The 18,140-nt window shown below is 36.1% G+C and overlaps 1 protein-coding gene across 7 annotated transcripts in view; it reads left to right on the forward strand.

Annotated features, from left to right (window-relative positions):
- Positions 1-18,140, forward strand: part of LOC120633595 (tight junction protein ZO-1-like) — a 151,714-nt gene that overhangs the window by 28,391 nt on the left and 105,183 nt on the right. For 6 of the 7 annotated variants that reach the window (XM_039903813.1, XM_039903809.1, XM_039903810.1 and 3 more), the window contains exon 2: positions 3,890-3,941. In XM_039903813.1, coding sequence (XP_039759747.1) covers positions 3,890-3,941 — 52 coding nt within the window. Of the gene's footprint in view, positions 1-1,953; positions 1,958-3,889; positions 3,942-18,140 lie in introns of those variants that run through there. The other variant, XM_039903815.1, reaches the window with a different exon arrangement.

Below are 18,140 nucleotides of genomic sequence, written 5' to 3' on the forward strand. Positions count from 1 at the left end.
CTTTGTTAGTGTCGACTCTTGCATTCATAAAAGCACATCACGTTTACGATGTATTGTGTAAAAGTGTCAACAAATTTGTTATGCCGAGATGTCATAAGTCGCCCGAGCTTTGCCATGTATTTTTTTTTACTTTAGTACACAACGGACAAGATGACGAAAAGTTATAACTTAGTTATGAATTTCTAGCAATGCTCTCAGCTAACCATTGCCGTAGAATTGCATCAAAATCGTCAGCAGATTTTCAAGAAAATTGTTTTAATTTTTGCAATAATACACGATTTTGACACATTTTTCTAGGCGTCATTTCGGATCCATTGAACTATCGCACATAATTTTAAGAGCAGTATCTCTGTTTTGTACCATTTTCAACTTTTCGAGTAGACTATCCCTATCCCTACTAATATTATAAATGTGAATGTAAGTTTGTTTGTTACGCTTTCACGCAAAAACTACTTAAACGATCTTCATGAAACTTTTTATACGTATTCTTGGAGGTATTAGAAATAATATAGTATACCTTTCATTGAAAAAAAAAATACATAAGATAAAAAAATGTTTGTGTAAATCTAAAAATCTCATATATGACTATAGGTGTAGACTATGTAGCAGTGCGCTGCCTCCCAAAATTACGCAGGCGAAGTCGCGGGGCACATCTAGTATTGTTATAAATATATTGTGAGGCTACCGTAAGTACCGGTGAAAAATTTAAAGAAATAGGTAGGTATTCCTTAATTTTTTTACCAAGGGATTCACGTGTTTCAAGTTAATATAAAGACCATACAGCTCTTTTCTGCAATATGAATATAGTTTCAATATCAGCAGCTTTGCCCCATAGTCCCGTTAGACATCACACTATGAAAGTACGCAAAGTAAACAAGTCTTGCTGTTTCTACGTTTCTAGTGAAAACATATAGAAACAGGGTACACGACTAATACTGAAACATCAAAACCCACTCAACTTTAGTAGTGTTTCTCGAACTGGCGGTTATTCACTTCATTTCATTTAGCAGTTGACAGTAATTATTTTACCTTTAATGCTCTTAACGTTTACCATAAAATGGGTAAAATGAGAAGAGTTTGAGAGCTCATTATTCCGCATGTGTGAAGTGAGATGTGCGAGGGGCTTTTTCACTGTTTTTGGACACACTACTTGGGGACTTAATATTTGGGGAGGGGACAATGAAGGGGGTCCTTTATGTTCTTAATTCTGTAGGTGAGAATACCATGAACAGCGTATCAGAGAGCCAACTTCAGGCCGGTCAAAGATACGTATTACGTTTTTACAACAGCAGTAATTTTAATAACATTTACGTAAAAGCCGTTTTTATGATAACACGTTCGAGTATGATAAGCTACGGAAGGACAATGAACCTGTTCTTAACATATTTTATTTGGAAACTTGAAGTATTACAAGATTTTTGGCCAAAATGTCGATTACCGCGTCAAATAGGCCTGGATTTATTTATTCACAGCACTACCAACAGCATCACATGTTATACATTGACATAATATGGTAATAGCCAAGTATTAGAAACGCAATGTTTCAACTTATAGGCAGCTACAATATGCTTATATTTGACGGCCGACTGGCGCAGTGGGCAGCTACCCTGCTTTCTGAGTCCAAGGCCGTGGGTTCGATTTCCAAAACTGGAAAATGTTTGTGTGATGAACATAAATGTTTTTTAGTGTCTGGGTGTTTATCTGTATATTAAAAGTATTTATGTATATTCTTCATAAATAAGCTTACTTTGGGGCTAGATGGCGAGGTGTGTATTGTCCTAGTATATTTATTTATTTATTTATTAACTAGCTGTCCCGGCGAACTTCGTGCAACGCATCATTTTTTCTTCTTTTATGAACGTTGTATTTTAATACTTACTATCCTATTCCGGTCTAAGAGAAATCCAAAAAATCTAATATCATAAAAATTGGTCCAGCCGTTCCTGAGTTATAAATGGTGTAACTAACACAACTTTCTTTTATATATATATATATAACTATTCACAAAATAACAGCAAATCATATTGTTTTTACTAAGGAGTATAAATGTAACAGTGCAACAATTACAACCAATAAAATTTTGGGTACTAGTCCGATATTTAACGGTGTAAGTTTCTAAACGAATGTAGACTCTCTAGTTGTTGATATCTGGTAGTTTTAATTTTGGAACTTCGGTTTGTGATTAAATCTTGATCGCCGCAACAGATCTACAAACTTAGAATTTAATAAGCCTTTTATCAAAAATCAACTAGGAACAAAAGCCACTACTATAATTATAATATAATACTAAATAGGATTTTTGAAATTGCTTTTTTATGTATGTCAATTTTTAAGGACTAGCAATTGCTTACTCCGGAAATAATTGTACCTCTAATTATCTGGATGGGTGGTCGATTGGGTGGAAGATGCTAATCTATGGACGCATAAGGTACCATCGTTCCTAATGTTCATTCGCCAACCTTATTGGAGAAATAGGACTAATTGTAAACAATAAACTTTGCCTTTCTCCTTATTAGGAGGTAACAACGAAAGGTCCAATTACGTTGACCATTTTGTCCTTTTAAAGGGACAATAAAACTGAAAAGATGCCAATAACGTTACTCCGAAGATTTATGAGCAATGAATCGTAATTAATGTGACATTCGGATGACGCTACGAATGTCAATAGTGTATGAATTGTTTGAGGCTATTCAAGCAAGTTTCATAATCATCATACCCAGATGGAAATAGGGCATTGACCCACCATGCTGCCTCAATGGGGGTGGGTGGGCTTTTTAACGATGGATGTCACATTAAAATTTTATTCTCAACCGGAACCGACAATTAAGATCGAGACATGACGTTATTCATATGCAATGTTGAAATTCGTCGAGTTCATATATTTTTATTTTTAATATTAAAGTGTTCTTACCTACAGGGTACATCAGTATAAATAAGTAATTAAAAAAAGAAAACCAAATGCTCGGTAGACATTCTACATAATATTTTATCTTTTATTTTATCCCAATACTTTAATAGATAACTAAGAAAAACGTACATCTTTTTAATATTTGTCTATAGAGTAAATTTTACTGAATGGTAGAAAGTGGGGAACCATATAGTCAGAAAAATAGTCAAGAACAACTTATATTTATTTCGCTGTTAAAAGTTTAGTTCTTTCAACCTCATTTAGTGTCACCTTAAAGGTCTCACCGAGACACGAGGCCAGGCAACGTAAATTTCTTAACTCTGTGCTGGTACCAACAGTGCCCTAAGTATTAGATTTATAGGCTCGCATTCGTAGAGACATTTCCGAATATCGAAATATTGTACTAACAACGTAAAATGAAACTTATCATCCTTGTGTAAAAGCTCAAATTCGTCTCAAGTTCTTCGGGCAGATCTCTAAGCAGAGCTGCCCCGATTAGGGACTCTAAAAATAGAATAAGATCCACTTTACTTTAACGTCTAACTTTCAAAGTAATTGGATACTCGAAAAATAATCCATGATTGTGACCGTAAGAAACTAATAACAAGGTACTGTAAATTTTTTCGTCGCCAGCTGACTGACTCCGCTATGTTTTAGTGACGTTATGTGTTTATAACCTAGTGACTGACTATGTTTTGACTCATCTTGGGCAACACACACATTTAAAGACTTGCCTGGCTTATGCACTAAGAGATTTTAGACAAAAGATAATATAATAGTCTTTTTTTTAATGATTTAAATAAACAAAACAAACTTTTTGGCATGTAGTAAAAACTTATGCGGTAATCATTACTTCCTTCTTTCTTGAGGTCAGTAAAAACTTGTACATCGGTGTAGCTTTCACTTTTTTAACTTCTCGTAACTTAACCATATGTACAATGTACAATACTTTCTTTGTCTAATAGATTTGTTTTGTTTCAGGATACAACAGCAGTACCAAAGAAAACATGGTGATGAATCATAATTTAAATAGGTTTGTATATTTTTTTTTTACCCTTTTGAACTGTTGGTTCTGCATTGAGATGCTGGAACTGCCAAGAAATATCCGCATGTTTTAAAGGTATCGATATCGAGATATTGGAAAATTCAAAGTTGTATTGAGGTAATTTATTTTTTTTTCTCCATGACTTTCGTTCCTCTTATAAAACCTACCGTTATAAAACACAATTGCCGTGCATTTGTTTCGCAAGATATCGAAAATGGTTCGACGTTTCTTTTTAATTTGTTCTCAATTCTGGGGTTGTTTGGGAAAAAAGAAAATTTTACAATTTCACTGTAAGTTACAGCTGAAAAATCTACATTGGAAATGCTGTTAGGTACTCTTAATACGTGGATGTCTAGGTGGACAAAGTTCATTAGGTGTGTTGTTTGAATATTTCCATTTTAGAAGAATGTAAAAGATTTTAAAAGATTCCGCAGGTATAGTAGTAAATTTTTTTCCACTCTTCTCTACCAGCAGGTCTAGGTGGAAATAAAAATTTCACTCTCCCTCAGTAAGAGAGAGTGAGATGTGAAAAGTGAATTTTTTGATTTAAATTAGTTTTTTTTTTTTTTGAATATTTTTTTATTTCACCTCTGCCATATCTTAGTAGGGACAAGTGGAACAACCCCATAAAAATTTGTTTGCTGAAATGTAGTTAAAAAGTTTATAATACTCAAAATCGGCTGTTATTAGTTATTATTCAAACATTCGGATTTAAGGCCGTAAACTCTATTGAACAGATTATGTCATTGCCGTGACATGATTGTGAGTTAGCTGTATAGTAGCATTATATTGGTATCAAAGAGGCATTGTTTTAATCCCACACCGTGAAGAGGAAGCGTTGACATAATTATCTACAAAACCGTGATGGCCTAGTCACCAAAACCGATCTATCTATAGGAATTAGAAAGTCGGAAATGCTTACAAAAAAAATAAAATAATAATAATAAAAACATTTATTGAAACAAAAATGTTATACAGAATATCAATACAACAGTAGAAAGAAAAAGAAATACAACACAAAAAGCAAAACAATTTCGTATAAGTTGGTAAACATATTTGTAAAGCTGAATGCATATTATATTGATGTTTGCCTCTTATTATTGATAACCTGTGGACCCCACACTAGGTGACCTGTATCGTGGGGCCCAATTAATAGATTGCCAAAATTGATTGCTCGGCCAAAAAAGAGAAATTGATGAAGGTGACAGTTTTAAATAAAGGTATTAATGAGGTAAAAAACGAATAAATTAAACAAATTAGCCTGTGTTTATAATATAGTAGGTAATAGTAAGATATATATTATTTCTACATATATAAAATGGTAAGATAAATAAATATATAAAATTTTACTGTACGAATTTTAATATCTTTTCAGTGACATCGTATCCAAGTGTGTTGAGCCAAAATGTTAACTTTTCCTTAGCCTTCTTTACAGTTAGGTCTTTAATATCTATATATTTAAGAATACTATTGTAGACATGTGCATCAATATAAGGGAAAAAGCGTCTAGCAAATGCTGTTTTAAGTTGTGGTAAGTTTGCTTGGTATACAAAGTTGTAAAACATTCATCAAAATGTAACTGGCTGACAAACAACGCAATATTGGAATAGAAACTCGGGATACCGATAGACCCCTATCGGTATCCCGAGTTTCCATTCCACACACGGTAAATATATTAAAGCAGTACCCAAAGCTAGTAACCCCGGCTAAAATCCTGCGATAATAGCTTTGGCGCCTCGTCGGTACGTGCATCAGTAAGTGTCTCGTTTCGAACGTTTGATCGTAGTATCCATACTTACCACTTATTTACCAAAACTGCAATACCCGTCAAAGGTTAGTCCTCTACCATCTTAGACTGCAGTCTGCAGACTGCATGATCATTTACCACTAGGTAAGATTGTCATTGTGGACAAGAACTAACTCTTCGTTATTTTAGCTATTGTGCGTTCTAAAGTTCTTCTGATATTGCTCTAGCTGCTACGTCTAACTTTCTAAACACACGTAGAAACTCATAAAGCTGAATCTCAAATTTCGCTGACGATGTGGCCTCACGCTCCGACGCGCCATTTCCAATAACATAGCTGCCAACTTGAACAACTTACTGCAATGTTGGTAACATACCTCCGTCCTCCATAAATAAATAAATATACTAAGACAATACACACATCGCCATCTAGCCCCAGAGTAAGCGTAGCTTATGTTATGGATACTAAAATGACTGATGAATATTTTTTATGAATAATATACTTATAATATACAGATGAACACACAGCCACTGAAAAAACATCCCATCCATGTTCATCACACAACATTTTCCAGTTGTGAGAATCGAACCCACGGCCTTGGACTCAAAGAGCGGGGTCGCTGCCCACTGCTCCAATTGGCCGTCCATTTTGGTAAACTTCAGTGCTGACAACTATTGGAAAATCACAAAACATACTATTGTCGCTAAAAAGTTTAATTTACGTTGTGTCTTTTGTAAGAGATTTTGTTATGGGCTTGGTACATGGGCGTAACATCAATTTGTCAAGTTGTATGGCGTATTGTTCCGATCCATCGCAGTAAATTGAAAACGTAGACATTTATGTTGTCTTTTGTCTTAATTAATGATCCTATACAATACTGACTATAGTAGGTGTCACTTAAAATGAGCGCAGAAGGTCGAGGCCTGTTTTTGAAGTTATACTTCTTTTGGCGCGTTAGGGAAAAATTATGAGAGTAAATTTTTTCGATGCGCGTGCACACCGTCACGAAAAACCGACACCCTGAAGTTAGCTATGGTCAAAACACTGTACACTTTGAATTGTCAAAGTCTCATTCCGTTGATTTAATTGTACAAACAAAAATCTCAAATTTTAATGATGAAACTTGGTTTTCCGATAATGAGATAACTAGATAATGCGTTATAAATCTTTCAATGTATTAAATACCCTTTTCTATTGTTAGAGTAGTTTTTTCTACAAACGCAGAATAAGGGGAAAGATAAAGTTTTGAACAGATTTTATTCTGTTACGCCAACGCCGTATAACTTCTATCGCGTGTGCATAAGTACACACACGTTTTCTGTGAATATTAAACTACGTTCGAACTTCGAAACTATAGAAAGTTACCTTAGTTCCCAACCGAGATCCGTTGCCAGAGAATTCATCTCGGTTTGTAAATGAAAAGTAAGGGTTTTACAACTGTTTTTAAGCAACTTTTCATTCTTTGTAACGTTATTTCATATCAATCGAGATGCAATATAAGCCTGCTGAACAATAGTCTGACGCAACCCTCGAAACATCACATATGCAGCATTTCGGATAGCAGAGTTACCGACATACGAGTAGCTCAACGTGTCGCGAAGCAGATGGGTACCATGCCAAAGAAGAGCAGAAACCTTTAGAAATAACCCTTGCTGTCCTTACCGGATTAAGCAATTAGCGATGTAAGACACCATGCCGCGGAGAGCACGTTAAGCCATTACTAATATTAATAAAATTCCTTAAAGCCCACCAACACGTTTTTGAGCAGCATGGTAGGTTTATGCTTTAAAAACTCTCCTATGAGTTACGATGTCTGATCCAGTTGCTTGCACTTCATAAATCGTACATGCACAGAAGCACTGTCCACGCTACTAAATATAAAGTAGGATTTTTTTTAATTATTAAAAAACAAACACGCCTTTGGCTTAATGCCAGAGACGTATAGATGTTGGATAGATAAAAACAAATGAAGGCCCGATATTATTAAATAATTAATCAAACTAATACAAAATCTTCAGATTGCATATTGAATATCGTTTTGCCTTTGCCTACAGGGTAGGAAAATTAATTGCTAAAGTCAATCCACCATCTTATGTCAATCAATCTCAGGGTTCTGGATTGTTATAACTCTCAGTCGCAAATGTTTTTTTAATCTGTTAAAACTGATTGTTATTTAATGAACATTTCAAAGTAGTATTTTCGTTGCACATGAAACAAAAGCAACCGATCTAAAGTTAGCGCCATCCAGCGGGACAGTAAAGGGCGTCAGACGAACATACAAAACTAAATAAAACCCAATGATTGAATCACAAGTGTTGAGCCGGCAATGGGTTAGTAGTAAATCAATGTGACAAACGTATGAACCGAACAAAAGATGTGCTTAAATTACCGATGAATCATTGGTTATTTTTTTGTGATTCTTCAAACCTGGCAACAACAAAACTAAACACTTTAATACAAAACAATTTAATATTCGTCGTCATCATCACCTATTGACGTCCACTGCTGGACATAGGTCTTTGGACATAATTAAGAATATACAGAACCCTCATTCAGCCACTATTGCATGCAGTGCATTGTGTCCGAAAATCCCTATAAAAGACCTACAGTATTAAGAGCATAAAGAAAACTAATATAAAAGCGTCAAAAACCACTCCACTATAATAGTGTTCCTCGAACAGGCGGCGTTAGGCGGTACTTCACTACGTTTAGCAGTTTACAATAATAATTTATTTTCCTCTAATGTTCAAAACGTTTACTATAAAATGGGAATATAAGAAAATGTTTGTGAGCTACGAGGTCGTAGCAACATTCAGCGGGTGTGAAGTGATACGTGCGTGGGGCGTTTTCACTGTTTTTGACACAATACGTACAAAAATTTCGAATGAGGGTTCTGTATGTTGTCATCTCTGTGATTACAACTATATTTCATAAATCTTGTACGATAAGACAATGCAATTGTAGCTCTTATCGTTAACACCCTCCACAACCATATTATCACCATTCCCGCCTTCTATCCGTCATTCTTCTTTTCATTTTTCCATGTGCCCAGTGTGGAAAAGATTAAAATAATTGCTAATATCGTGTCACAGATCATAAATAACAGAAAACCATGACACTTGCATGCCCTACGAAATTTTGCTCTGGCTAAAGGCTTGGTGTGTCAATAATTTCTATAAAAAATGTACTGGTATATCCCATATGTGTACCCAACAAAGTGTTTATCTACCGACTACGACCATAATACAGGAAATGCTCTTAAAAGCTCTGAATAAATTGCAGTATTAAATTACCTTTCAAACGCACTCCAAACCATACCGTATGAAAGTGACCCTGCACTGCGGCGCAGCTGTTCTTTGTATAATAAAGCGCTGCAACATCGCTTCATCTTTTACAATGTCTATCCATTCTGCGAACTGCAGCGATTAATCATCGCTTGATTATGTAACATCTGATCTCAGTTGCCGCACGTGCGCTCTTGTTGATAAAATAAATGCAATCAGATAGCGTAATGGTTAAGGAAGCAGGCGACATTGGTTCTTTAATGTATTAGCAACAAGGTATACAATTGTGTGAATGTATGTGACCGCTAACAAGCTAAGTATAGGATGTTATGTTTATAATATTTTCGCTGCGATAAGAAACTAGATATTCTAAAAGTACCGTCGTTTTGCGGAAAGGTCTTAATGAAGTTAAATTATTAAATTCTAGCTGTTGCCCGCGACTTCGTCCGGTTTTGTTCCGCTTTATACAATATTCCACGGGATTTGTTAATTTTCACGGACTAAAAGTGTTCTGTGCGTCTCCAGGCACAAACTTATTTCTATGTACAATTTTGTCAAGCAGTAGTACCTACATACATTAACAAAGCTTTCACGGGGATTAATATCATCTAAAATTATTTCTGTGCCAAATTTCATCCATATCCATATGAGAATAGGTAACAAAGAAACGATAAAATACACTTTCGCATATACGGATCCCGCCAGTTTCTTAAACGGAAACAAACGCGGTTGAGTTTGTTGACAACAGCTTGTTTTTAATAGTGTTTTAAGATCTTAATACCTGTTTTCACTAAACCTCAAAAAGCAAGAAATAAATATTTTCTGCAACATTTATAGGTCGGTGCCAAGAAAAGTTTTGTAAGCAAAGTATCTAGTAATTTTCTAAATTTTATTTGGCACCGACTTAAAAATGTTGCAGATAATATTTATTCCTATCTTTTTAGTCGTTCAACGAAGTCGGTTCTTTTTTGACAACAATTTTTTCACGTATTTTGCAATTATATCGAAGTTATAATTGCTAAATGTCAACTGCTCATACAAAATATTGCTTTTCCCGAAGCCCGAAGTTAATGGTTGAGGAGATCTTCCGGCACTTCGCCATCAGCTCCTTTTTTGTGACGAGAATAAATTGCTTACCAACTATATACCTTAATCGAAGAGCCACTAGTTTAATACTTACTATTGTATAGTTTCCTTGGTCCGGTTCCCATCCTTATTATCAGTTTGTCCTTATTATAATACTTGTATTGAAAAATTCTCAAATCTCTATAGGCGTGTCTATAATATTTAACAGTTACCTCGATTTTTCCACGATCCCTCACATAGTTCTTCACTAAATGAAAGTAGGATCACATACACATACACACTAATATACACACACTCACACACACACTATTATTAGCATGTTAGATTATTGGTTCTTTGTTTTTCTATGTTAAGATAGATAAATGTAAACGGAGAAGAGCGGGGACCCTGAGACACAGGTTTTACTTTAAAACTTACTTCAGGATTCCCAACACTATTGTAAAATGAGTAATATTTAAACAATAAATTTCATTTCATTTCATTTCAGGATCACCTCTGAGATATTATGACATACCGAACAAAAAAAGGTTCATCATAATCGGTGTATAATTATCGGAATAATCTCGTAACAAATATACAAAGGAAAAAAAAATAACATACAGTCAAATTGAGAACCTTCACCTTTTTTTTTTAAAGTTCTTTTAAGTTGAAAACTCTTCTTCCTTTGACATGGTGAGCTATGCACTGAGCTGCCTTAAAATGCATGTAAATTCATCATTTATCTAATAGTCGTGCACTCGTTTAAGCTCGTCCGCTTTTATAAGGTCGTCAACCCGGCACGAGGGTTATGAATTACACGTGGAAAATGTTATTGTCTGGTGCCTTACGCCTTTTGTGTGGAAAGTTTAAGAGGGAATCCTTTATTAGCATTACCTGGCAAGCGGCACAAGGCCGTGGGTTGTGGTAATTTTGCTCCTAGCCCTGGCCACAAATAATTTTCAGCTCCACCGATTGACCAATCACCTCAAACCATTGACGTCCACTGCTGGAAATAGGTATTTTGTTGGCGTTTAAAACTCCACGAATCTGGACCGCTTTTTTCCCGCGGCACCCCGCGACTCGTTTAATGTCGTCTTGGGGGACGACCAACGCTACATTTACCTTTGCGAGGTTGCCATACCAGCACCCTGGGACACCAACGTCCATCGGTTCTCCTAGCTATGTTCCCCCAACCCCGCCCATTGCCACTACAGCTTCGCGACTCGTTGAGTTATGTCGGTAACTCTAGTTCGTCTACGGATCTCCTCATTTCTGATTTGAGCACATCGCTCGCTGAGTATATTCCTTTACAATCCACAAATTGATGACATAGCGGTTAACGCTGAGGTCTTAAGTGTAAGGTCAGAGGCAATCTTTTTTTCTTGTTTGAAGCTTCGGCTGTGGCTAGTTAACATCCTACCAACAAAGACTAGACGCTAAGCGATTAAGAAATCCGTTACGATGTCCGTAGAGACCGATTGGGAGTATGGGTTTAATATAATGCCATACCCCTATCAGGCTATCCAGTTACGTAATGTCTTCGACGCACGCTTAACATCAGGTGAGATTGAAGTCAAGGCTAACTTGTAGTGGAATAACGTCAACAGTAATCTTTGTCGATACGGTGGTAACTAGCCACGGCCGAAGCCTCCCACCAGACTAGACCAGAGAAAATTCGGAAGTAATTAATCCCAAATCTCCTGCCGGGAATCAAAACTGGGACCTCTAACTTAAAACCAAAGCGCTCACTGTTGCGCCAGGGAGGTCGACAAAATCGTAACTATTGGCCACTTTATTTGGTACAAAAGCCCTTTTTGTAACAACTGCCTACTGCCACTTGCTTATTCAAACCGCAGACTGAGTAATTTCAAACGGGTTTCGGCCATGCCACCTATTTATTTAATCCCGTAGCGCATTAAGAATATTAAACCATAAAATATGTTGAGTGTATTAAATCATAAATTTAACCGCGATACATCCGGTGACCGGAAGGGAGGGCTCTTGGTTTATTAGGGTCACTAAACTTTATCTGACATGTTATCATATTAAATCTGTTCTATTTTTTTATATTTAAAGAAACATATGTCTGTTTGCCCAACGTTGGCAAAGGCCTCCTGTATTTGGACTCACTAGAGTCGATAATATTTTTATAAATTGTCAAATTCTGTGTCTGAATAAAGGCTTAAAATATATTAGGTATTATATTTTTTATTTAATATAATTTTTTTTTATTATATAGTTCACAGGACCGATGCAATGTTGCCTGTTTATCGGTTCTTTAGCCGTTATACCGAGACGCCGTGCCGCGAGCTGTGGCCACCTTATGTCGTTGATATTCCATCATCATCATAATCATCACGGATCATACAGAGCACGGGTCTCCTCCCACAATAAGAAAGGGGTAAAAGCCGGATTGGTGGAGTTCACAAATCTTTAAGAACATTATGGAAAACTTTGGTTTCCTCGATGTTGTCGCCTTGTTGGATGTTTGCCTTCGCCGTTGAACAATGTGATATTTTAATTACTTATAACGCACATAACTAAGAAAAGTTAGAGGCGCGTGATGGGAATTGAACTCGGCACCCAATGCGCTATCACCGCTTCCATCAACGCCGATATTCCATCAACACGCAAGTAATGTTTTTTATCCACGTTTCTGATAAGTTCCGCTAGGATGTGAAACACCCTCCTGGCAACTGTGTTTCCTGCCACGTATAACTTGAGTGCCTTCAAGGCAAGAGTGAACAGGCTTTTTCTAGGCAAGCGTGCTCCAACCTAGACCGCATTGCTTTCTAACAGGCATGATTGTCGCCAAGCGTATCGTTGGCCTATCATTAGTCGTTAATTTAAAAAAAGATAAGAAGAAAATTTTGTTGAAAGTTGGAAAGTTGTAAAATAGTAGCAAAATAGAGCTTTTTGTGACAGAGTTTATCCGTGGAAGTACTACGAAGTAATACGCCGTGCTTATTTTTACCGCTTAGCAACATTGTTGCAATGCTGTGTTCCGGTCTGAAGAGTGTGGTTGCCGGTGTAGTTACAGGTACAAAAAGCTTAACAACTACGCCTCAAATTGTCGGACACAGGGCAGGATGTATGGATGCGATACTTGCATGCCCTTGTGTTGATCTGTCTATGGGCGATGGTATCCAACTTCCCATTAGGTGAACCATCTGCTTTTCCCGTCAATTATTAGATACAATAAAAAAAATTATGCTGAAAAATAGCAACTGCCGAGTTTCTAGCCAGTTTCTTCCCAGTATAAACTACATTTCGTACCGCTGTTTTATTGTTAAATTTATTTTTATTATGTATAGACTTAAGGTTTTGGCATGGATGAAGCAGTCGCAAACACGTCTGTGAGCACACAGGGTCTCCATGAAAACCAGCGCTTCATGCTGAGGCGGAACCCTATTTGTCCACATGCTTTTTGTTAGATATATTTTTGTATACAATTGTAAGCGAGTGGGCAAATATAAATTTCATTTCATTTCACTACAAACAGACATAATTGATGTTTCAAAGATGCTTATAATATTAGGCCTTGAAATTAATGAATTTTGAATTTGAGTTATATGGCTAACTACCTCGTTAGTCCACTAGTCAACATGTTCATCTATGGATCACTAATTCACGGGGTCGATTCTCGGATCGGGCTAAGATTTTTGCTTGTATCGAATGTAAATCTTTCTGAATTGGTGGCGCGCTCCTACGGGGTTGGATTCCACGTTGTTAAACCGTCAGTCCCGGTTATTATTATATCCCTACCGGGGGTCGAACTCCTACCAATGGGACCACAGTGCTCATCACTGCACCAGGCAGGTTGACAATTGACAGATGACAAACTAGATCTTAAATTAATAGTCTGTGGCACTGTAACTATTCTGTGGCGCTGATAAAACGGCGCCCTAAAATCGCTTACCCGGTAAACCAACTTACGTCATCAAGTGTCAAAGTATAGGTAACCTATGTCAGATCTAGGTCAAACAGTCGTCCTAAATTCGTAACTAGCGAAGCGGGAAACCGAACCACGGTACATCAAAGTGTAAAAAACCGCATCCAAAAGCTTACTCTTAAGACTTTCGATCTTGTTGCCTGGATATAGAGTAGAAAATGCAAGTGAGAGCTGTTTTGAAGTAATAAAACTTTTATTATCTGTCGAATGCCAATTTAGTTTAGTTTGCACTCTGCAAGCTTTAGACTTTTAATACAAAATGTTGGTGCCATCGTTTTAAATGAATAGATACGTTCCTTCGAAACAAATATTTGCACTAGTTCAAGCAACAAATAAATCAGCGCTTTTTTTAATTCTACTTAAAGTTACCGCTTAACTGCAATCTCAACGTGGTAGTAGATGGTACCGGGGGGATGGTAGCTGTTAGGCAGTAAGGCAGTTCCATTAAACCCATGGCCTAATCATATTCGATGGTAACTAGCCACGGACAAAGCCTCCAGACCAGATCAGAGAAAATTCAGAAAATATATATGTATTCCCAAATTGCCTCTAACGGGAATCGAATCCTGAATCAAACTTGAAACCACAGGGCTCACCGCTGCGCCAGGGAGGATGTCAAATCCCCATCGTCATCTCTTGGAGTTTTCATGAACTACTATATCGTACTACGTACACACTATATCGGTACCCTCTATAAACCTTCAAGGTTCCATTACACTTGCTTGGTAAAGCCAAGTCATAATTCAGACTCCTATTATCAAAGTATCAAGACAGCGTTCCTGCAATTTTGATTGTAGGAGTCTGAGTTTCGTCAATACAATGCAATGAATGCCAAGAAGATTTTGAGTTCTATAAAAAAATAGAGAAGGCAGTTCTTTTGTGCATGTATGAGGTGCAACTCAACTGTTCCAAAACAAACATCAAACCAGATTTGACGATTCAAAAGGGCATATAATTTTGGCCTTTTAGAAATAAATGAATTTCTTTAATTTTGAGTTAGCTAGGAATGTCCCTTTTTCATAACAAAATATTATACACTAATCCGAGCCACAAATAATCAATGCCATCTCTTGGCAAACTCATGAACTAATAATACTCATCATGAATAAACCAGATCAAATTTTTGACGGTTCAGTGTAACCTCTTACGAGACATACTCTTGAACTTTCTTGTTTGTCTCACTCGCAGTCCGTATACTCTTTTTAGACCTACGAGATTCCACCCCAGACTTGTTTGCTCAAACCACTTTAGAGTTGAGACCCCTACTATTAAAGTTGCAAGAACATTAGACTTATGTAAAGACAGCTTGCATTCATTCCCATTTCTCTTTGTTCACCAAACCAAACATTAATTCCATGTTTGATACGTTTCATATTTGTCTGTATGTTGTGAGAAATTCTACTTTCCTTAAATTTGTATACGCTGGTGTAGGCATTATAAACTCGAATTCAATCCAAGGTTCGTAATTCAAATTCAATTCAAAATTTATAATAAATAATTCCAATCCAATTTATTATACAATTTATATAGTCTGTATATTTGTTGTGACCACTAACTGATTTAAATGCTTATTTAATAAATGAATTTATTATAGTATTTTAATTTATTAAATATGCAGATCCTATCATATAATGGTGCATTTATTGTTTTCATATAAAACGGTGGACGTCGACTGCTGGGCATTGGTCTTTTGTAGCGAGCTCAAACTTCCATGGTTTTTACAGCTTGTGTCTAGCGGCTTCCTGTCCTACGACCTACGACTGATATCGCTCCTAAGCCACGTTTATAAAAAGTTTTTAACGGTCAACACGAACCGTCTGGGACGAAGATTCGAATATTACAGCATTCGCATTTTTAAAATATGAAAAACTTTTGTCTCCATTGAAACCTCGGTTGTTCTGGAGCAATATCTTCAAATCAAACTTCTAATGAAAAGTGGGTTGTAGGCGCTGGAAAAAAGGACGTCGGAAGTATACCATAGAGAATTATAAGTTAGCTTTTTCAGTTTCATTGTTTTTTCGCGATAAGAACATAACAGCCATACAAAGCACGTTGTTAACGTGCTTAGACAGACAAACAAAAGTATGTAGAGGCTAAAGTGAGATATATAATAATTATTAGACTTTTTTGTCAAAAGGAATAATAAACACGTTATTAGGTTAAAACGACTGTTATGCGCCGCTAAAAAAACCAGGTTAACAGTCCCAAATTATTCATGCAAACAAGTCATTTTCGGGATTAACCTTCTGAAAGCTCTGTTAGTACTAATATCTATATAAATATAACTTTTCAGTCATGGATTCTTTGGCAGACGTCCGAAGCGGCGCCCAGTCGACGCGAGTAGATTGACGCGTCGACCCGCGTGTACTGACGCATTCGAGTGCCGAATTCGATATATAAATTCAAAAATTCGACCCTTGTTTTGATTTAAAAAAAAGTTATAGTGTTGTGACTTTATGCAGTGTAATAATTTAACCATTCCTATCCGTGGTGTGTTTGAAAATCGAAAGTATAAACAGTGAATGAACGATGTCTGCATACTGCAATCAAATTGCTAAAATGTTTCATAGTGAAATAAATTAAACGATAAATGAAAAGTGAATGAAATTGATTGGTAGATAGCAACAAAGTTTTACCTTTCGCAAATTAATTATGAAATTACTAGAAATGTTAGCCAAAAAGGAAAAGTGAAAGAAATGGAATGTCGGTTTGCAAAATGTTTTGTTTAGAATACATTTATGTTAGACCTGAAATGGTAATAAGTGCCGACTATATTTAGAGTTAATACGTTGACCTGAGGAAAGGATGCGAAATTATTAAATTCGCAGACAGATGTGCAAATGACAAATGCACACTGTTCAATTAGCTGTTAGTTCCTATTTTACTAACGATGTGGTCTACAATATTTGAAATTAGGATGTAGTATATTAACATTAAAGCATGTAGCTCCTCTGGCATGGTTATTTTTTTTCATTTTACTTGATATTGTTATTGAATATTAGTTGATTTTAAAGTCAATCATTAAAAAAAAGGTACGGCATTAGTGAATCTTGATTGAATCATTTTAAAAAAAGAACTATATTTTAAGGCCTGAATATGTTCGCCGGCATCACTAATGTCAACTTTCTATATAAAGTCTATCCGTAATCTATGGATTGATTTCTTAGGAGCTTAGTGTCCCAAAAAATATATCTACCATTTTTATCAAATAACAACTTTGCTAACCAACTTATTACATTTAGATAGATTGAATTTAGAAAACGTAAGTAATTATGATATCTGCATTCACTACGCACCTAGTGATTATATTCTCTTTGGCACTATGCAGATTATTATCTGCATAAAAGTGCTCGGCTTTAGAGATATTGACGAGAATATTGAAATGAAATGAAATATTCGGATATTCATTTCGTAGTTTTACGCTGACTCAATTAAACGTAAAACTGTAGCAGTTTTACGTTTAGCCCACAGTCTTATGAGTAAACATATAATATGATCCTCCTGGCTTCTTTTTTTTTAATTCCGCCTAAAGGTTTTATTTTTTTGCGGAAGTAAAATATTTTTCCAGGATAAGACAACTCTCTATCCTGTACCTAATGGTGGCATGATTTATCTATGTGCTAAACTTCATTTCTTTCGTTGCTTAGATTTTAACCTTGCCTTGCCCAGTCGTGAGGGCTGTGGTCTTATTAGTGAAAGGTTTTCCCGGTTTCGATCGCCTTCTCCAATTTGTGAATTTTTCTATGGTCTGATTTTTACCACCCTACAGACAAAGGCGTTCCGAGCAATATCTCTTTCGGTAGTTTTGTACCATAAAATGTTATTATACTACTTCGTATCTTATGAAAACATGAACTAAAACCTGATAACCTACTTACTTCTAAAAAACTAAATCTTACTTTTCATGTAAGGTTTATTTTTTTCCATTGCAAGTTTGACCTTTAATACAATCGCCTGGTGGTAAGTGATAAAGCTGTCTCAACGGGCCTTTTATGGGGTAGGGCTAATCTAATCGGTTTTTAAGCGACATCATACCGTAACGCTTAATCGCTTGGCAGCACGTATTTGTCATTAGGTCGGTAATCAACTACGGCCAAAGCCTCCGACCAGACCAGATTAGAGAAATTTCCGAAATTATGTA

The sequence above is a fragment of the Pararge aegeria genome, chromosome 22 (assembly GCF_905163445.1).
Source record: "Pararge aegeria chromosome 22, ilParAegt1.1, whole genome shotgun sequence".
Taxonomy (NCBI): Eukaryota; Metazoa; Arthropoda; class Insecta; order Lepidoptera; family Nymphalidae; genus Pararge; species Pararge aegeria.